The sequence below is a fragment of the Anopheles nili genome, chromosome 2, assembly GCF_943737925.1.
Source record: "Anopheles nili chromosome 2, idAnoNiliSN_F5_01, whole genome shotgun sequence".
NCBI classification, from domain to species: Eukaryota; Metazoa; Arthropoda; class Insecta; order Diptera; family Culicidae; genus Anopheles; species Anopheles nili.
Genome location: NC_071291.1, coordinates 71,792,198 through 71,814,258, shown reverse-complemented (window position 1 = coordinate 71,814,258; position 22,061 = coordinate 71,792,198). Strand labels below are relative to the sequence as shown.

General features: G+C 48.2%; 1 protein-coding gene across 1 annotated transcript; it reads left to right on the top strand.

The window, feature by feature from the left end:
- Nucleotides 1-711: 711 nt before the first annotated feature.
- On the top strand, nucleotides 712-21,022 carry LOC128731316 (protein sine oculis). The gene is made up of 6 exons (XM_053824425.1): nucleotides 712-1,020; nucleotides 8,865-9,075; nucleotides 12,673-12,800; nucleotides 13,033-13,137; nucleotides 14,433-14,488; nucleotides 20,350-21,022. The coding sequence occupies exons 1-6, from the start codon at nucleotides 712-714 to the stop codon at nucleotides 21,020-21,022; spliced, it is 1,482 nt and encodes a 493-aa protein (XP_053680400.1).
- The last annotated feature ends 1,039 nt before the right edge of the window (nucleotides 21,023-22,061 follow it).

The window sequence follows — 22,061 nt, the reverse complement described above, 5'->3', positions numbered from 1 at the left end:
TGATCATTCCAACTAAACCAAATCGAGACTCGCACCGGACCGAGCGCGTGTTTACTTCGCGCGGGGTTGATCTTGGTGGCGTTTGAAAAAGTCACAGCCAGATAACGAAAAACCAAGGAAAAACTCCCCATCGTGGAACGAGCCGTTACAACGCGCGCGGAATCCGCAGGCCTATCGTCGGCCGATTTGTCGCACAAAAGTCCGCGTACGTGATCGAATCGGAAAGCAACCGTGCGTCGGCGGGCAGAATAGAGAGTCATTGTAACGAGTCACCGGAAGCGAATGGAAAAGTAGTGCAATCGTTAGGCGTTTTTTTTTTAATTAGCACCCATCCACTCGCCGCAAAGCGAGTTTCCTCTTGTGTGATATCTGCAAATCAAAGCAAATTGGATTGTGTCCCACTGTGTGCGTGTGTGTGTGTGTGGGTGTGTTTTCACAAATGTGTTAATGTTCTCCTTTTTCGTCCGCCTGTCAAAAAGATCCCGAACACGGTGGTGAGGTGTTAAAACCACCGGAAACAAGCCGATAAGCGTGTGCCATTGTGCTTCCTTCCTGTCAGTGAGTGGATTATCCCGAAAGCAATTCGCGGGTGTTTTTCGCCCGAACCTCACTTGGAGGATCACGCTTTGGCTAGCTAGCTGTGGAAAGTGCAATCTGTGCAGCGGTGTGGGGTAACGAGATCACGAGAAAACAACAACAAAACACAGAAATATGCTGCAGCATCCGACCAGCGATTACTACGAGCTGTCGGCGGCGGCCGCCAAACAAACGCCCCCAACATTCAGCCCTCAGGGCGGGGGCGGGGGAGGTGGTGGTGCGGGAACGTTGGTGATCAACAGCAATAACAACAACAACAACAGCAATAGTGTGAACAACAACAACAACAATAATGGGGGCAGCGCCACGACCGACGCCGATCTGGAGCTGATCGCGCAGAATGGGACCAGCGTGAGTGCGGCTGATCGCGAATCGTTGCCGAGTTTCGGCTTCACCCAGGAGCAAGTGGCGTGTGTGTGTGAGGTGAGCAGAGAGGGGGAGGGGGGGGGGAAGAATCATGAGACCAGACACATAACAGAGAGAGAGAGAGAGAGAGTGTGTAAGGTCGAGAAAAAAAACATAAAAAGAAACGATTTTTTTCCCTTTGAACTCATTCGTGTGCGATTAGGACATTTCCACGAGTTGGTCTGAAGAGCAGAGCACACAAAACCGAAATGTGGCCGGAAGCTGTTCGAACGACGCACGCAAAACGATAAACGCTGTCGCGCTGACACGGGTCACAAGCGTTTGATCATCAATGGGCAGTGCGTGCGTGCGTGTGGGTTGGGAAATCTCTCCTACTCCTGCACAACCCAACCGGAGGTTTATTGTGTTCGCACCCGGGAACTGTGCGTTTAGCCTTTTTTGTGTTGGCGATGAAAACGTCAAACGGATTAGACCGGTTGCCGTTGTTGACCGTGGGGAAGATGACGGTTGCTACCGGTTCCATGAACATGCCTGCTGTGATCCGTTTCGTTTCATGCCTTCGTCCTGCTTTGTTCGAAGGACGTCTTTCAGCTGGTAAAAGGATGATCTTTGCTATCGACATTTCGATTCTATGAGCCACTTCAAAGACATTAAATTTAATATTAATCTTCGAAGATATATCGTAGAAAATATGGATATTTTATGTATTATCCATAAATATTTACAAATCAACGTTCGTATATTTCTATAAAAATTTAATAATCAAACTAAAGATTCAATGTAAAAAATTTATGTAAAGATGTAAAGATTTCAATTCAATTAAACTGTTATAAGACCAAGACAATGAAATCCTGGGGATAAAGAGTGCTTCAGATTTCATTCTTTTATATCGTATGAATCAGATATGATTCAAAAATATTATCCCTAAAACAGTAGATAGGATATCATGCTTGATACATGTATCCGATTCATGTTCGAAACTTTTTACTATCATTTCACCGGTTGCATAATATTAATCAATAAATGCTCACGCGCAAACTGGGAAGAGATGTACACTAAAGACAATAACAAAAAGCGCATAATTGATGTGATATAACACCAAGCGCATCATTTATTCGCTTACGCTTTGACATGCGCAATAAACCGGTGTTACATCGGCCGTTTACGCCAGCTCCCTAACGCTTGAATCTTTCATTAATATTGCCAGATTCAGTTTCACCCGTGCGATAACGATTATCAGCGACTTGCGATCGAAGAGGCCACGGTTTCTCGATGTCCTGATCCGTTTGCTGCACATTTAATCAGTAAGCTAACGACCAACCCGTGCCAATTGTTTCGTTGGACAGTTTACGGAGACGGAGCAGCAACGGAACACCGAAGACTATCGAATCTTGTGCATTTCTCCCATCCTTCCATCCATTTATCCATTTTATGTGTGAGTGTGTTTTTAAAAAATCTGGTTTTGTTTTGGAACGAACCAAACGATCGCTGAAGCTGCCCAGAAACCGTCGTACCCAGGAAGGCGATAAATTTACGCGCACCCCGGGAATGTTTATCTTTCTCTCCACCGTTGTCCCCAGCCGTTCTTGGTCTTCGCTTCAATCCCGGTGAGCTGTTGGCGCATTTTCGTGTTCTTTCCACCGAACGCCTGCATCTCAGAGGACCGTTCTCACCTTGGCCGCGATCGGGGAAAGCCGTACGGTCAAGCGCATAATCGTAAAACACACGCCACCTGAAACGCGACAACTTGGATGATCCGGAATCATCTTGATCCTCTCACTGGGCTGACTACGAAAGGAAGTGAGAAAAATCGCTCGGAATGTCCGACAGGTGAGCGAGATGCGACTGTCCACTGTGCGAGCGTTTGGAATCGAATATTAACCGGCCATGAATCACCACCGGGGTGAGAATCTCGCCCAGTCTGGGCTCGTGTAATGGCGTACACAAATCGGTGCTGCCCCCCATTTATCGGGGGTTAGCCTGTTTTCGGTTTGTTTTTGTTTCGATTTTTCCTGCCGGGCTTATTTACGACCGGCTCCATCAACCTGGCGTGCCTTTTTCCGTCAAGCCGAGGGGTAACATTATGGGCTAGTGGCTCCCCGTGGGGTGGCCCTCGTTTGGGGTGCGCTTAGGTGACGGAAACAGCTCGTGGCCGAGTTGGGAAGCTGTCGAACGAAGCTGGGACTGGTTAAATTTAGGCGAGCTAATTATTGCTAACAAGAAGTGATTCAGAATCCACGGGTGGGAGTGGATGCTTGACCAAGGGAAGTGCATTTGAGGAGGGGAGAATTTAAATGGGCTCAAATGGGCAGCGCGCACTTTCGTTTTAATATCCCATAAACATCGATGGCATAATGTCCAGCCATGGAACTGCGTCATAAATGCCTGGGAGGTAGCTTTAGCTGGAGCATGAGATCTAGCTTCTAAATGGGCAGGCTCTTTATCAGTTGGATATTCCATCCCCGTAAGCTTTACGACAGAAAAAGAACGTTATTGTGAAGTCAATGAACATTTACAAGTGCAAAACAACATTCTTGTTATTCTACATTTTCTAGTTCTTGATAGAAACCTACACTTCATTAATCTGTTTGCAAGTGATCAGAAATATTTGGAGTTTTTTACATGATACTCTGCATGGAAGAATGCCCAGAAATACCAATTATTATTGAACTTGATTTTAGAAAAAAGATTGTTGTCTGGAATTCTAAGCAGAATGCTATCATTTCGATGCTTTAAAGCTATCGAACTTTAACATATTAAAATAAAATCCCAATTTTTAGAGCATCCCAAACATGGCGTTTGTTGGTTTTACGAACGGGACCCCGTGTGTCGAGTTCAAAAGAAACCCATTTGCGCCGTTTGATCGCCAACTAGAAGCGCATCGAATGGAACAAAACAACGACAGCAACAACAACCAACAAAAAAAAAACAGAAGCAAAAGAACACACCGCCGGTAATTTTCCGGGCTCCCGGGAGGAGTTAGCCTTTTTGATGGCATTTTTTCTCCACCTCACCGAGCACCCCTCCGATTCTGCCCGCTAATGGTGGCCAGATTCGACTACGGTATGCACGGATGGACGGTATACCGCGGGGTTTGATGAGGCCAGGAAGGATGCGGTGGTAAAAGAGGTGTAATTCGATATCATTTGCCAGTTGGTGGACGAATCCCCGGGCCGCGTAAGGGCTGACATTTGAGCCATCCCGTCACAGCGCCTTCTTGCCGTGTGCGTGTGTGTGTGTGTGCATGTGGTGGAAGGGGGATCGTCCCTTCTAACGGAGAATGTGGCGCGCAACGGGGAAAAGGCACACACTAGACAACAATGCAACTACTTTTGTGCGTCACAAACACATACAAATGCACCGGAGGGATCTCGTTGAATGATCTGGGTTGTGTTTGCTGCAATAAAAGCGTTTTCCAGCGTGCTTTTCCAACTGAATGCGTTGGGTGCAATGGCTCTGCCGTTTATGCACTCAGAAGGGCGAGGATCGTGAGGCATACACTGAAAAGTGCAGCCCAAAATGCCTCCTCCAGCAAAAGGGTGAACTCTCAATCGCAGCCAATGAGATTCAGATGGTGGCGGGTTTGATTCTTGACGAGCTTCCCTATACGAGCCGCACCCATTTGCAGGCCAAGACCTTGAGTGAATAATTGACCAAAAAATCGCTTCAGCTACCGGCCGACTTGCCGGGTCCAACATATGGTTCCAGACCGACCGGGACCGGATCGTTCCAGTGAAAAAGGTCCTTGAACAGTGACCATCCAGAAGACGCGCCCCGGCAAATGTGTTAAACACATGATTGTTTACTCTTTTTCCCTTTCTGCGTGGCGGCTTCTTGGCGTGTTTATGGTCCGTTCAAAAGTGCTTCATAAACACTCCGACACTCCGGACCAATCGGTTCCGAATCGGTCGTCTGATCTTTACTTCCTCTCTGCGGTTCTGTTTGCATTTGAAGGAAAATTAAGCGACCCCTTAGCGACAAGAGAAACCAGTCAAGTGGCCGCGGTCTGGTTGAGGCGTGCAAATAAGTGTCCCAAAAGAGAAGGACACTCGAAATCTTTTTTTTTGAGGACTTCTCGGTCAACAGGATAGTGCTTTAGGGAGTAGAGAAAAATCATCTTCCGGGAAGTTTAATGCAATCAAATTTTAATCGTATTTCCAGTGATGCTTCGAAATTAGTTTAGCTTCTTATTATTCTACTATTTCCGTTAATAAACCTAGTAAATGTGCTTTCACTAGTAGCCAATAAATTGTCCATTCGAAGATCGGTAATAAAGCAACAATTTTGTCGTCAAACCACCGGCCTTTAACGCCAACGCAACGATGGCAACATTGAGATGATCCTCACTGCTACATGCCAACAGCCGGCCGTGTGTCAGAGATGTTCTATTTTTAATAAGCAAACGACCCTCGAAAGAATCTGCTTCCCCGGTGCTAAAAAATTGATAAACCGAACACCGGTGCGCGAGTCACGTTCCGCGGTGTTCAATGTCGCCGTTTTTATGGCAATGCGATGGACACATGGGTTATGCCTATTTCGTCTTCCCTCGAAAATCATCTCATGTCGGTTTGGGTCGTAAAATATGGATCCCTCAATTCACCTTCCATCCGACGTTGAAGTTTGATTTAATTTCCTCGCGATCGTCACCCAATCGCATCCAGCACGAGTTGCTAGCAAAACGATAAAGGTGAACCATTCGCTACGTTGTAGCGATTTTGCGACAGAGTACAAAAACATACACCCCAACGGACGATCGGCAGACCCGGATAGGAGTATCTAGGAGGACGAAAGAACCGTGTTGGTCCCCGGTAGCGCAGATTTATTAACCGCAACGCCGAACGACCGGCCACGAGACGTCGCCGGGAAGAGTCAGTTAAAAATAGCGCATACAAATTAATGTTACATATGTTCGGTGCAGCCCGGACGCCGTGGAGAATGTTGCTCCTCGTCTCTCGTGCAGGAAGAGCAAGAACATTGGCACGTTTGCGAGGTTTCGACGACGATCTCGTGAGCAACATTGCGTCTCGCCGTGCGTCTATCGAGGCTTATTTATGTTATGGGAATTTAAAATATCTTCGTAATATTCGCAACCATTAGGGATCCATTAGACGGAGAGTGTATAAATCGAGCGATGGCGGAATATTACTAGCATTCATCAATTCAACAGGTGAATAAAAAACGCCTCCCAGAGTCCTTTCACTGCGCCAGCGTTGCGTCAACCCGTTCCGGTGTAATTCAACACCGATTCCGGACCATTGTGTGCGAGAGTCGCGAACCAGTTAGGTGGTCACTTACGCAAGGCGAACGGGCCCGTGGGTGTTTAGCCGAAATTAAAAGCCCCTTCACGCGTGATCAAGGTTGTCGTCTTCGAGGGGCATTGGTTTACAGAAAACCGCTTCCCAGGTTGTCGCAACTCGCGTCTGGAAAAGCCACTCGCGTCAAGTGCATCGTCGTTAATACTCCCGGCAAAATAGAATTTGAAAAACAAAAAAAACATCAACAAAAGTCTAAAAAATGGTATTCCTATAGCCAATGAAAACAACACCTCAGCACCGGCACCAAAAAGTGCGAATGCGTGGGGAAAATATTTTCCCACCGAATCAGAACTGATGCCGGTGGCGATATCTGATAGCGCACCGGCTGGCCCATGCATTCCCGAATGTGTATATGTGCACCTACAACGCGCCTTTTGCCCTGCTTTTAGCGCCGAGGAGAAGGGGTTGAAAAGGGGGAGAATTTATGTTTGTGTGTGGAGGGTATTTTATGGGCAACATAGTTTCGCCAACATACCGGGTGTGGGATGCGTGCGTTGGTAGTTGTATGATCGCGTGCACCGATGCATCAATTGCAGTAAGTAATACGCAAATGGTAACAGACGAGATGATGCACACATTTCGTGGACCTACTTCGATGGTGCGAGGCACGTTAGAGGCCTTCCGCGAGGTGAGACGTCGATGGGAGAAGGCTGAAAATTCCCTACCACTTCCAGCATTTAGAGGCGAATGTAGCCAAGCTGGCTCAAAGTCTCTTTAAAAATACACAAAAAAAAACTTCCAGCATTATCAATGTTAGCAGGAAGTGAGATTTTGTGAGGTGAACAAACGAAGCAATCTGCTTGAACATGGCCATGTAGGATGTATTCCACAATCATGCTGCTTCAATCTAAGCAGTCCTGTCAAACATCTGCCAAACCGTCTGTCGGAAAATGTCATTGCTTATCTGCGATGATGATGACTTTTTGAAAGCGTATCCTTCAAGTTCTTCGCAAAAACCATCTACCTAATTTTCGACCTTGGGCGATCTCAAAATGTCAACCTCCGAACATGGCAGATACTGTCCTTCACGTACATTACAATGTTGCGAGAGGAGTCTCGTTCGGGTGTCGGATTGGATATTTTACCTTTTTAATTTGATTAATTAACACTCACACTCATTCGCGTTCGCTAGCGCGGTTCACCCCTCCGAACATCACCGCCACGTACTTTGCATATCGCCACGTCCCTTCGTGATGCGATGTTCCACATCAATCAGCTTCTGCCAGCATAACTCCCCGCGTGCGGTGCGGATGATTATTGGCCCACAAAATGCATGTAAATGTCAAAACCACATTTCATCACGGCATGATTCTCGGCCCTTAAGTCGATATTATTAGCCCGCTCATCATCCCGCGGGTGCTACATTGTAGCGTTGGGCGAAGAGATCGGCATTGGGCGTAATCGCGCACGAGCCGTCGCCTCTGTCAGCACGAATCAGTCGTCGCCGTGGTTGAGGGAAATTAGTGTTGATCCCGCTAATAATCTTACCCCGCAAGGATGTGCCAAAAGTCTTACCGCACGGATCGACATCGTTCACGCGACAATTCGCGGCCACCACCAGATGGGAGGGATGATTGTGTATCGGAGAGGAAAATTGAATTTGGCCAAGCAATAACTTCCGGAAAACCCCCGGCTGCGTGTGTGAGTGTGTGTTTGTTTTGGGAAAATAATTCAATATCCCCCTAAACCAACCCACTTAAGGGCTCCTATTGCACCCGGGGGAATTTCGGAAAAAGGAATGTTCCGGCGCTAGGGCAGAAAGAAACAAGATCTCATCCCTGGTGAGATGTTAAGCAGCTTGTAAGCGACAAAATTTATGGACTTCCTGCGTGGCAGAAGCCGAACCGGCAGCTAATCGTAACCGCGATGATTTCCGGCTCCTGGGACGCACCGAGGAATTTCGGCATGACTTCGAAGGGCCGTTGACTCTCGGGAGCGTAACTAACCACGTTCCGGTTGAAGGTAGCGCACTCCAGTTCCTTAAATAGCTGTCACGAGCAGTTTGCAACAATGTGCCACACTTGCTGAGGTCGCCAAGGAAGCGGTTGCATCGGTTGTATGATGCTGGTGCGCATCTACAAACCATGCTTCGTGTCGTCATCATCGTCGCAAGGCGATCTAATAAACTTGTCATAACCGTTAACATATGACCGTCAGATGTGGCTCTGCCCGGTGACTTTGCAATCGGGCCCCGGGGGTTTTAACGACATGGTCTGATTCCCGTTTCGAGGAAGCCACAAACCCGCGGTCGGGATGCGTTTGTCTTTGCGCGAGACGAACATGTGTGGCGGGTGATTTATTTTCATTTTATTTGAGCTCCTCCCGGGGAACCACTATGCCGTTCCCTGCCACATCTGGGGGCGCTAAACGGTTCGTGAAGACCGCTGCTTAAGATGGATGTGTCCCCGGTTTGATCAACGAATCTCGCGCATCAATGTACACGGTATCAACTTTCCCAAAAATATACGTAGTGTCAAGCATTTTACATCATTTGGGACGTGGAAATTTTGAGTATTCAGCATGAAAATTTATCAAAAATCGACTAAATGCTCCTTTTCTCTCTCTTCAATGTCATTCCCACAACAGGTTCTACAGCAGGCAGGTAATGTGGAGCGACTAGGCCGGTTTCTGTGGTCCCTGCCGCAGTGTGATAAGCTGCAGCTGCACGAGTCCGTGCTGAAAGCGAAGGCGGTAGTTGCGTTCCATCGGGGCAACTTCAAGGAACTGTACCGTCTGCTCGAACACCACCAGTACTCACCGCACAACCACGCCAAACTACAAGCCCTGTGGCTCAAAGGTAGGTCCAGCTGAAGCGTTACCAGTGAGAAGCATTTCCTTCGTCGATGATACAACCGCGAACCGATTTCTGGTACACGAGGGAGTCTAAATTTATCGGCATCATGTCCGTTGTGCCACCCTCTTGCCGACCTGGCTTGTGATGTGCGTTTAAGTGAAAACATATGCCGTCGACTGTCGTTCGCTTGACGAACGGGTTAACGTACGCAAACGGTACCGACCGGTCGGTTCGGGATTCTCAATAGCCGGCTTTGGAGGATCGCTGATCCAATTACCGAAACCCCTGGACCGTTTGGTCCTGCCACATCTCGATGGCCTGCTGTTTGATGACGCTGGTTCATCGCCATGGTAACGCCTCGCATAACGCTGCGGTCTACTTCGATGTGCAGTTTTTAACCAACTCCAAACGAGGGAAGGTTCTTGCGCATTCGAAAGGAAGCCTTTTTTCAATCGGGGTGCCCAGAACATATGTGCCCTAGCGTTGAAGCGCCATCAAGCGTACTGCAGGGCAAGTGATGCGAACTCTAACGAAGCCTTAAAAGTATCCACTCTGCTGCGGCAAGTGCGTCGGTTACGGTTGTTCAGGTTGGTACACGGGCTTGGGACTATATTGCCGCCACATGGGCATGGGCACAGGATAATAATCTTCCGGCAAACCAGAGCCCGAAGCCGCTTTATGCCGCTTATCGTTGGAATTTAAACTTTTGATTGACATTTAATTTTATGATCGATCGACTTTTCGGTCCGATCCTCGTCGCTGTCAATGGGGAACTCGGGTCGTTGTCGATCTGCTAGCCGCCATCGGACCACGGGTGACTTTTGTAGATTATCGTATCTATTTTATTCCTAACCGAGGCCACGGGTTGGCATCTGGAGCACACGCGGGTTACCGTGCTTCTTCCGAGAATGTCGCCGAGTTGACACGAGAAATAAGAACCGCACCAGGCGAGTCTGTCTCCGGTGAGATGCCAACCGCACGACGTGAAGGAAGGATAGAAAAAAAACTCCCTCTCCAGACCCGTGGACGACAGTTCGTGTGTGTGTGTGTGTTTGGGGTTTTTAATATACTCCTTGTTCTTCGATGAAAACCTGTTTGCATGGACGCTTCCAAACAGCCCTCTCAGGTCGATTATTCGGTCAGACGGTGATAAGTAAGAATACGAAGCCCAACGAAAAATACACAACAAACAAGAAAAACGAATCCAATAAAACAATAATAAAACGCTCTCAGATGCTGGCTTCAAAAAGCGATACGACCGCTGGGTGCCCGAGCGTCCGTACGGCACTAAAATATGTCCAACGGAACCGAACATGAGCACAGAAGCGTCGCAAGATCGAAAGATGATCGCCTGGTCGGCGCATGCTGGGGGGATTGGATCTGCAGGCTGAGGGACTCCTGAGGAGTGACCCCGCGTGAGGGAGCAATTATATTTATTTGCCTCTAAAAATTATGGACCCCGGGTCCGTTTTATTTCATTTCGATCCGGACACTCGCGAATGGCCAGGAATCGAACCAAGCGGTGTGGAATCGAACTGGCACACGCACACGCGGGACCATAGCAAACTTGACACCTTCAGACGGAGACACTGGAGTTCCTCTCTTGTCTGGTGGTTCATCCTTACGACCAGCCCCGGAAGGTCAGCCAGTTTACGCGAGCAGCTGATGGGCTGCGCGTGAGGCTTTGGGGATGTTTCTTGCGTTTCTTCTTGAGCTTGCCACACGTCCGCTCGTGGTGTCCACTTTGGTCTTCCACGGGTGGCCCAAGGTATCACACGCAGCATCTGATCGGAGCGTACTGATAAGGAGCGCACCCAGAACGGATTGGTCGCCGCCACAGGTAAGCGATCTCGACCTCGACATTCTTGTGATGGGATCCTTTTGGAGTTGGAGTTGGTGTGAGAGCGAGAGAAGAAGAGGAGTATAAAAACCGTCCACTCTCCACGCTAGTGATCTGTCAGGGAAGTCCTCGGGAGGTATCGCTCCCATTACCTTCGCCGCACGCGAAGTTGACAGTCGAGTGTCAGTTTTCATTTTTATTGCCCGCCCTGGGACTCTGGGGAAGGTGATCGTACGGTGCGAGGAATGGAGCTGCGAGACGGATCACTTAGATATTAGTTAGGTACCGGGGTTTTGTCTTTCACGATCGCGCTCTGATAGGACACCGGTGCCACACGCGCGACTTCGTTGTGGGTGGTTATCGGTCGCTTAGAGCGATACACATTTCTCGGTCTGTTTTAACGCGATCGTAATCGCAGGAAAACTCCAGCGAGCGCTTGACCAACGAAAAGAAAACTTACCCTCTCACTGCGTGGCTTCAGACGAACCTGTCTGGCTTCACGGAATGTGTCGCCGGTGCGTGGTCACCTGCGAGGTTCTTGGGAATAAATTCCAACACCACCGATTCCAGGTCCGCGATTGCGCGAGCGCTTCTGAGAACGTCTCTCTGCCGGGCTCCAATCTGTCAATAATTATTTATACGCGTTTCTGATGGCACCTTTTAATTTAGCTAAACAACCAAATTCCCTACGCGCGTCGGAACCGGATTTCGCGGCCAGACGCAGCGGTCCTAGCAGCGACCACGGGACACTAAGGGGACACGGTTTATGCGCCGCATTTGTTATTCAAATTTCTCTCCGCGTGGTTGTCCGCGCGCGCGGCTCGGATCGGTTTGTTCTCACCAATAAATCAAGCGCAATGGTCGCCCGAATCCCGGGCTTTTTGTACGAGTGATTTGGTCCTGATTTTTTTTTTCGGGTTTGCCTTTTCACCCCTTATGATAGGGGGCGCGCGCGTCTCAAATTCGCAGTTCACACATTTTTGGGGGCTTTGGGTAAGGAGTTGTTCGATTTTTACGAGCATCATAATTTAACACGGGCGTCACGTCCCGTGGGTTTTGGGCCGGGTGGGAGTCGGTTTGGGTTGGTGGAGGTCGATATTTTCGAAGGGGCGGTTGTCCGCAACAGAAACAGCCCCTAATTTTACGACAGCTACCGCGATGATTCGAACGTGGTTTATTGGTGGTGCGTCGGAGAGCTGAGCTGTGCGCAATAAATTTATGCTTCATTTGATGCTGCGCCACAACGAAGGTGTTAAGCTAGAGTGAGTCGTACTCTGGTGTTTCGTTCGCTTGTTGAACATCGTGTGAACGAATTGTTCAAATTTCGACAAGGTGTCAATTTTGCCATGCATTGTGAGCATGAGCAGTATTTTATACCAGATTTATTGACGAGGATTTACGTAGGGAAGTGCCTTCTAAATATGATCGATAATTGTCCTGGAAAGAGATAGAGTGGAGTGACTTTCGATTATCGATCGCAGATATGATTTTGATCGATATTTAGTTCCTTCAAAGTTTACCCCAGCACAGCTTAGTAGGCCATGAGAGTTGTATCAACACTCGGGTGTCATATGACCATCGTAATTGGATCTCAAAACACGCAGAAGTCGTCGAAAGTGAGTGTGAAATCATGACTTCGATCGTTAAATGAGCAAAAGCGAAATGTATAGCATAAAGTCGAGGACGTCACGCCTATCACGGGAGATAGCTGGGGGAAAAGTGCGTTAATTTCTCTTTTTCCATCATTTCTTTTCCCATAGCACACTACGTGGAAGCGGAGAAGCTTCGCGGTCGACCACTCGGAGCGGTCGGAAAGTATCGAGTTCGGCGCAAATTTCCCTTACCGCGCACAATCTGGGACGGCGAGGAAACGAGCTACTGTTTTAAGGTGAGTTGGCTGTCCCCCCGCAAAAGGATATAATTTTCCCTACCCTTCGTACGCGGGAAGAAAGCGGCGAAAACCTGCTCGAGATGAAAACAAAATATCCCAAACGAGATTAACGGACGCGATCATGATCGGATCATTCGCCCGGAATGCAGCACTGTATCCTGGCAGGATTCCGCCTTCACCCACGATGCCCGACAGCGTATAATTCTTCCTTTTCTCTTTGATTTTTCAGGAAAAATCAAGATCGGTCCTGCGCGATTGGTACACCCATAATCCGTACCCATCGCCGAGGGAAAAACGGGAGCTGGCCGAAGCGACCGGATTAACGACGACACAGGTAAGGGCCCAGGTTCCGTCGTCTTTCGGACAGGTTGTAAGCGGGTCCTTGAGTTCTTTTTTTTTACTTTTTTGGTTCCACCGGAAAGCCATGTAGGGCTGTTTTTTTCTGTTCAAAGGAGTTCAAAGTGCAGGTTTGTTTTGTACGTTTTTCGGTAAAAATTAACTGCCCTTGCGGAAGCCATTGCCATGGGCCAGAGTCATTGAGGGCCCTTTGAGCCGGATGATAGGAAACTTGATAGCCACGGTTCGGTGATAAGACTGTTGTTGTCTGCATTTTCCGCCTGCGCTTCCTTTTCGATCACCGTCTGCTGCTCTTCCTGCCGATGGGGGTGTCCCGCAACCTGCCGGCACATTTTTTCCCTCTTATTCTCCTTCCTTCACCTCACCGAGTTATCGCGCCCGGAGGTACCTTTTGGCTGGCATCCCGAGTTGGTCTCTTGGTTGTACCCGAAGCGTGGCACATCGGAGGAGAAATTTGATCGGATTATTATTATTACAATTAATAATATCTCCTGCCCTTTTTTGTGGAACGAAAAGAGATCCGGGGGTGCGCTGTTTGGGTGTGTGTGTATGTTGAGTTTTATATTTTCTGTGTGAGGATCTCCTGCACCGTTCGCCGAGGGATAAAAGGCTGTAGCCCTTAAACGGATTAACTGGCGTCAGGCCGACCGGCCGGTAGCATCTTCTCCAGCAGCGCTTTCAACAATGATCATTTCTGTCAGGGTTATCACTTGGATGCAATCAGAAAGATCCCTACCCTTGTCGCTGCCAGGGGCGCAAGATTGGGCGATATGATACAGGGTATCATCGGCCTCGCATGCCTGCTGGCGTGCGATGTAATGTAATAGGCCCAGCTTCGGAAGCGAATGGTATGTGGAAGCATTCGTATCCTGGCGAAATTCCCAGATTATGACGGAATTTTCAAAAGCAGAAAAAAGATGTGGAAGAATTTTTGAAAAATGTATGTACTATGTTTCGAATTCCTGCCGTTTCAACCGATTCAGGACATCCGCAATCAATTGTACGAGAATTGGCAGCAGATTGCTCTATAAGTTTTGTTTCCGTTCTCAGCTCATTCATCCATCATACCGTCGTTAAGATAATTATCACCATTCTTGAGTGGATTGTGCTTCCGTTTAATAAAGACAAATAAATTTGAGCCCATTTCATTCGAAAATGGCCCGACAATGGATTCCAATTATAATGCGTCGCGCTCCGTTTCATCCCCCTTAGAGATTTGTCTTAATTTGTGTTTCTTCTCTCGTTGTTTCTTCCATTACCTATCCGATGCAGGTTTCAAACTGGTTCAAGAATCGACGGCAACGGGACCGAGCAGCTGAGCACAAAGAGTAAGTACCGATCGTGTGTTTCAACTGTTGCATTTTCTTCTAATTTCTGCTATTGTTTTCTGAAGCAATCGATGTTCGGAATTGGATTGAGATTTAGAGTTTTAAAATGTGAGAAAATTAATCAAACAGCCCTTACAAAACAGCGTGTTACGGTGTTGATTTGTCGGTCAGTTAATAATTAGGAGTGAATGGAAATCAATGTCTGATTGATTTGTGAGATCGCCGTCAGGAAATAAGATCTCAATTTTCCTGACAAATCGACAGCTCAATTATCCTGACAAAGCTGATCGATAAAGATGTCCTATTTGGGTGCTATAAGAAAAAGAGCATTAAGCTTTTTGAAGAATCAACTTTTGGGTCTAAATGTCACAATTTTTGGATGTAAAATAAAATCCGTAAATTTCCAAACAAAGGCAGAATGAAACAATTATTAAAAGATGCATTTTTCTGACAGAAAAATGAATGAAAAATGTAACTATGACATTTCGGATAAGGTGACTAATGCCTTTCCTTATCAACTCAGCCACATTAGCCCGTCTGGTTGAAACAAAAGAAGTTCCACAATCAACGCCATTGTTCGTTGGTCTTTCACTAAAGCGCATTGTCCTAATGCATCGTTGATTTTGCCCTCCGGACAGCGACTGCAAATTTGTGTCCGGCTGCAGTGTCATTCCGAAATGGAAAACTCCGTACTCCGCCAAGGGCAGCTCTGGCCCGGGCCAAGCAAACGAAAGCCCACCCTTTGCGAGACGAGGCTGAAATTGAAGAAGCTCAAGGTTCGTCCCTTTCGCGCCACACCAATTCCCCGGCCAACGGAAGCGTCCACTCGTCCTTAGCCACGGGTCCTCCCCCACCGGGTGTGTCTCACCGGGTTCGGCTCCGGAGAAAACCCACATCAGCACCCGCTCGGGGCTCGAGAAGCGGGAAAGCGGGAGGGCCAGGGAGCCGGGAGATAAATAAAATGTAAATAAAAATATCGAATTTCAGCCACAATATGGATTTTTCCCCTCAAGCTCGCCCGCCCGGCTTCGTTGGCGGCAATTTTCCCAACCATCTCGGTGTGTTCCTTTTTTGTTCCGTTGCTTTTCGTCTCTTTCACTCACCGGTAACTTTCTTTCACGCCAGAGGGTTCCGTCCGCCCTCACCGTGGCCCTTTTTCCACCAAGTTTCCTTCCCCAAAGGCTTTCTGACGCACGTTCACGCGCCATGAAAGCTCGGACGCCACCCTGTGCGCTCGGTGGGCTTCGCAAGGCTTCGGACAGCTATTTTTCAACGTGGGAGGAAGTTGCCGACCTGGGGGGCACGTCCCGGTCTAGTTGCGTTAGGTCCGAAGGAAGTGACTGGGAATCGTATGGCAGCATATGTGCGTGTGTGTGTCTTGTTGGTCAGGCGGGTGTTGATAGATCCAAGCTCCCCAAGGCGTGCCGTGTGAAGACGATTGTTACGATTGTGGCATCAATTTTGCGTTCGTGGCGGTGATTTGAATTTATACGTTTTTCATGTGCCCATGATAGGACGTCCAGGCGACGACATCATTAGTAGCCAGTGTTAATGTATGCCGGGGAACATTCATTTGCTTGATGAAGATGAATGCGATTGGTTATCGATATCGTCCTTTGTTTGAAGCTCGTTCTGTTCCAGCTAAATGAGTTGCATTAAACACCATTAAACAGCGCACAATGATGACGGATATCTTCCAAGGCTGAAGCCATCGTGAAGATGAAGAACTAAAAAAAGACAAAGCCAGCGTGATGCATATGTTTATAGACGCACGATGCAAGTGCCTCCACAAAACAGGCGCAAGAGAAACGCCACTTTGATCAGCTGCCGGGGTGTTTGGTGCAATGTGGACATCACTTATTGACCATTTAAAAGCAACCTTGTGTGTGGGAACTCTAGCGAACAAAAAGAGCACACAAAAAAGTCGCGCACTCGTGCCTGTTTAGACCACCGACCCTTGGCTACTGGCAAACTGGCCACGTTCGCCGCGAAACGCAACCCCGAAGCATAAACAGCATAGTGGCGCGAAAACATAAACAGCGTGCGTTTCTAACGAAGTGCTTTGTGGGTTTCCTAATCACGCAAGACATTCCTGGAAAAATGCACTCCGGGGAGGGCGAAAGTGCACCCAATGGTGACCACCCACAGCCGGACCGGCTTGGGCGAAGCGTGCCTGACGAAGAAACCACCCCAACTGCACTCGGTGGGTGATGGTTTGTAAGACGAAACGATGTTTGGTGGTTGTGTTGAAATCCGGGAGAAACTTTATCCCCATTGCCCGGTGGCACTCTCGCACTGGGGCTGGTGTGAAGTTTCGCATCGAAGGGCATTTTAGTGGTTAAATAAAAACCCCACACAACAATGAATGGGTTCTTGGCTGATGTGGGTGTTTGAAATCATTCACGCACCACCCTTCATTTTCCATTCTATGCAACAGTTTTATTGCGAAATTTTCACCCCCTAAAAGGTGAACACATCCACCAGCGCATCCTTTGGGGGTGGGATGATAAAAAGAAAATGGCAGCCATCGAAGTTCGTGTTTTCTCGCTCACGCTTTTGGTGTGTTTTCTCGCTCTTTCTCTCGCTCTCTCTATCATCTCAAGGACGTGCGATTTCATACCGCGAAGGTGTCCTCCTTCCTGAAACGTGAAAGCGGTGCCACACGATAAGTAAGCGAGCAGGCGAGCTGAGCCCTTAAACCGCCCTTAAATGATAACGTGCCTTCACCATTGGTGATCGCATGGCGTGTGGTGTGCGGGCAAACCTCGCTCGCGCTCTTGCCCTTTTTCCAGGCCACCCAACCGCCACCTCCCACACCAAACCACCCCTCGTGTATGGGGTGGGAGCAAAAAAAAAACCGAAACTCGTCAAACAAAGGCAGAGCGGAAACCTGATCCGCGAACCTCGAAAGATGGATGGCCCGGATTCGATGGGCTGATGGGCTTTTCCTTTCGGACCACCGACCGACCGACCGAACCGAAAATGATGGTTGTATTCGCTCCCTTGCGGTTGCCTGTGAGTTTGTGTGTGTGTGTGTGTGTGAGCGTACGTGTGCATAGTGAGAGCGAGCGAGAGAGCGTACGTTTTGGTAACGCTGCCCGTAACCGTTACGCCGTCGTTCGTAACGCGCTCCTTCGGGCGCTCTCTGTCACGCACGTTTACACTGATGGTTCGATTTCGCTCTCGCACGTGGCTTTACGCCCAGACCCCGGGTACACTCGGTGCATTCACGGAAATTAATGGCGTATCGGATAACATCGTGGTAGCCCTTCGTTTCCATCCACCCACCACTTGCACCCATGTTGTTGTTGTTGGACGGCTTTCCCTCCGCCCGTTTAGCCCATTCCTCCTGCAACACATTCGCCCAGTTCGCCTTGTGTTCGACGGATGATGTGTGTTCTCTCCATCCACCCCTCTCTGGTACCGGGTGGGTGGTGGCATGGTGAAGGGGAGTTGCCAGGACGGAACGACGATGTTCGCTGCGTCTCCCGTCCCCGTGCACCAACACTCGCCCACCGCCCGCGAACCGTGGAGATATTTTTAGCGAATATATCGAAAACGGAAACACCGACTATGGGGGTGGTTGGAAACCGGGGGTGAGTGGGTGGCCACGCAGGATAAGGAGGTGGAAATTCTTGTGGGTGCGTGTGGGAAACACTGGACGGGTGTCTGTGTGTGTGTGTATGCTAAAGGATGATAATCAACAATGACATTATGACGGCATTGACGACACGGTTCTGGAATAATTGATGATAGCGAGAGAGGTAGAGAGATAGATAGAGACAGAGATAAAGAGAAAGAGAGAACGAGAGGGTGGATTTAGATTAAGCGAGCAAAATTGTGCAATTTTATTTCGAGCCATTTCATGCGCTTTTCAGCCGCACTTCCTGCCCCAGACGAGCTTCCTTTCAACCCTCCCACCGGGAATGGAGGAAATGATCGATCTCGTAAAACATAATCCAACATGATGATGGCCGGGCGTTTGGTTATCGACTCAATTTGTCATTGGCGGCTATTAATGTGTGAAAAGCGATTAAATGGCGATAAGATTGGGCCAGAGTAGGGCTGCCGTTCACGTTTTGGCGTTGAAAGGTGTTTCATTTACTTATCTCCAGTGTATGCAAATATGTTGCACGAATCGTTTCTGCCGCTACCGACGGCATGTTAGTGAAGCTGCGAAACATGACAGGGCTTTTGGTATTGAAAAAAGCGTATTCCTACAAAATGACTAATAGGGACTTTTTAAGAGCAATCAGGATCATTTTTGAGCATTTGAAATCAATAATTTATTTAAAATATACTGTAATAAATTTGAAACTGTTTCGCATTATTTTTTTACTAAGACATTGAGTTTGTTTCTCTGATAATCAGCAACAGCAACACGTTTCTCTCGACGGTTAGTGCCTGTATAAATCTGATTTAAGATTTATGTTGCACATATGTTTCTTCCCGCAGCATGCGTGAAGAGTCAAGAGTCGGCGAAAAAGCGTATTAAAATGGTTCAACATGTTTACCATGGAACTGCAAAAGGAAGCATAATGGCATGTTGGTTTCGCCACACTTCTAGCTATTTGTAACTTCCCACTACGCATGTTCTCCGTCTAATGAGCTGCATTGCTTGATGCAATCGAGAGATGCGCCCGCTCATTTGTCCTTTTCGCTGCGCGTTGCATGACAAATTTCGCAAAACAATTCCCATCTCATCCCGCTGCTGTTGGCGTGTTTATTTAGTGCCCCCTTTTTTTTGTTTATCAACCACCCAGACACCCTCTCCGTTCGCTTTTGTATGCAAATTGTGTCTGAAATTAAAAAAAAGAACACAACAGCCGAGGCGAGCAAAAGGAAGAAGAAAAAACACACACACGACACCCGCTTCCACACGCTCGCCGGAATGTGGCTAATTAATTCGGGAAGCGTGAACTTTAAATTGCCCAGTGTTTAGATCGACCAATTAATTACGCTAAAGTGCTCATGTCATGCCAAAGGGCGTCCGAGGCCGCTTGTGACCGATGCCGCCGAAAGGCCCCCTCTCTCAGCTAGTGTGTATTGATGCGCCACGGCTACAACCGATGCCGGCGGCATAAACTATTCGCTTTATTTCACTGCGCTGCCCGTCACGCCGATCCGCGAGTGGGGCTTCCCTCGATAGAGAAGGTGTTGAAGAAGTGTTTCATATATTGTATCTCCGGGTTTTCCCCACTTTGGGGCAAATTAATGCTGCGCTACAAATTAACAACGGCAGCCTGCGGGGGCCTGCTCGATCAAGCTGCTGGGGAGAGATCGAGGTTAATTGATCGCCGGGTGTCTATCGGCTGCAGTCGTCCTGGACGACGGCTGCGATTTAATGTTGAATTTATTCAAATTCACCGATACGGAATAAATATAACATTATTCCTACGAGGTGTTCTCAAACGGTGGAGCCGAGAAAAAATCGATCGGTGGGCATTAATTACCAAAGAGCAACTGTCTTTCACACTCAACGCTCAACTCATCTGATCGAAACCGATCGAGTGCTTGGGAATTCTGTTTGTGGCTATGCTTACGGCGGCTTCCTTTTTTCCCCAAATATTTTGCTTGTCGTTTGAGTTCGAGAGCAGAACGTCTTTTTTCTCCAAACACGTTTCCAAACATTCGCAAGCTGATGGAAATGGATTGATTAGTTAGACCGCCGGTGAAGCCTTTTCATCAGAATAGAAAACGATTAATAAAGAGTTCTGGCTCGCGCAAACGCCCGGAGATGTATGGTCTGTTAATGGGCAGTTTGCGCACCTTTCCCGACTAGCTCTGATGGATTGGAGGCATTTTTCGTGTATTTCTAATCGATTGGTTTCTATTTTTTTTTCTCAATTTCCCCACAACAGTACCGGAGAGTCGGACAAGCAGCACCTGGACTCGTCGAGCGATTCGGATATGGAAGGTCCAAGTTTGGCCTCGATGGCCGGCGGAAATGGTGTTGTAGGTCCCGGTGGAGTCCTTCACGCTACATCCGGTGGTCTTCACTTGGGCACGAGCGGAGGCACTCTAACGTCCAACAGCGCCGGTGGAGGAACCACTCCGGGTGTCCTGGGAGGTGGCACGACGGGAGGAACCGGAACGGGAGGGGCCAGTGTTGGGCTTGGTTCCGGTGCTCTCGACCATCACGCCACCCACCAACATGGTGCCCATACGCACCACTCACACCATCAGGGCTCGGGCAATGCGCACACGCCAGGAGGACAACCAGGACAGCAGCAACATTCTCACTCGCATTCTCACGCACACCAGCACCACCACCAGCAGCATCAGCAGCAACAACAGCAGCAACAGCATCAGCAGCAACAACAACAGCAGCAACAACACCTCCACCATCACCACCATCATCACCAGCCGCAACCATTGGGCACAAGGAACGGCAACCTGATGAACATCGCGCCCGGTGTTGGCAGCAAATCGACAACGATTGGGCAGCTGTCGGCGGCGGCCGCTTACTCGCACTTCCACAATGTGATGGGTTCAATGCCGCTGTACGACATCGGCGACTATCAGCACTTATGATTTTAAGCCACGCGACCTGTTTAGGTCCCCGGCGAGGACACCCTCCGAGGGACCCTATGGGAAAAAAACCCGACCAAGGAGGACTCGCCCAAGGTTACTTCAGACCGAAACGGATGGCCATCTGCACGTTGGGGTACTAGCTGAATCACTCATTAACTCAATTTTCCGCGATCGAGGATCGATTGCGCGATCATCGATCGACGTAACACGGTAGCGTTTTCTTGTGTAATCAAAACTTCTACTAAGAGAGTATATTTAAAACGACAAATGAATGCATCTACTAGACAAACTGTACACGTGGAGTTATGGTTTACATCTTACGAAAGAAAGTGAAACGGTTATCGACAAGGGGTGTTAGAAGCTCTACTCAAGAGTGTGAAGAACATCTGCGAACAACGCCGTCAAGAGCACTTGAGTGCGCTAGAGAGTCTACTTGTCTAGGAGGTGTATTGCTGAACGTTTTGAAGATAAGACACCTGTTGAAGATTCCTGTGACATAATATTATCTATGGGTAACGTTAATGACTGCGAAAATTTGATTACCTTAGTATCAATATTGAGTTGACGGTGATTTCAAAGAAATATTTTTTAGTTTTGATAAAAAAAATAGCCATATTGGGTTTCGAACACCCATTAAATCGTTTAAACAAATATGACACAATTTAAGTGAAACCAGAATAGAAAAGAATATATAAATTAAAGAAAGAAGCTGCGCGGAAAGAACTCCCTTCTCTTTCATGATAAAACATTATTCAAAGGGTTCACGTTAACTCACAAGTATCTTAACCGATGATACGGTTTTCCGATAATCACAGCTATGTATCTAGGCAACGGACTGCGATTTTCCCCTTCGAATGCCTACGCCCTACCGTTTTCCATCTTGTCTGGTTTTTCCAAGCAGAAAAAAAAATCAACCAACTAGTGTATGACGTAGGTGAAAAGATGAAAACTAACAACAGTCGAGCGTACCAACAGCCTGTGGCTTTTACCATTACGCAACCACCAGCAGACGTATCGACAAACCGTCAGAAACGATCCT

Bases quoted from the DNA above. Each gene is read 5' to 3' on its own strand.
- LOC128731316 (XM_053824425.1), top strand. From the start codon at position 712: ATGCTGCAGCATCCGACCAGCGATTACTACGAGCTGTCGGCGGCGGCC. The intron at 9,076-12,672 runs GTAGGTCCAGCT...CTTTTCCCATAG, and splicing joins ACAAGCCCTGTGGCTCAAAG to CACACTACGTGGAAGCGGAG. The intron at 12,801-13,032 runs GTGAGTTGGCTG...TTGATTTTTCAG, and splicing joins AAACGAGCTACTGTTTTAAG to GAAAAATCAAGATCGGTCCT.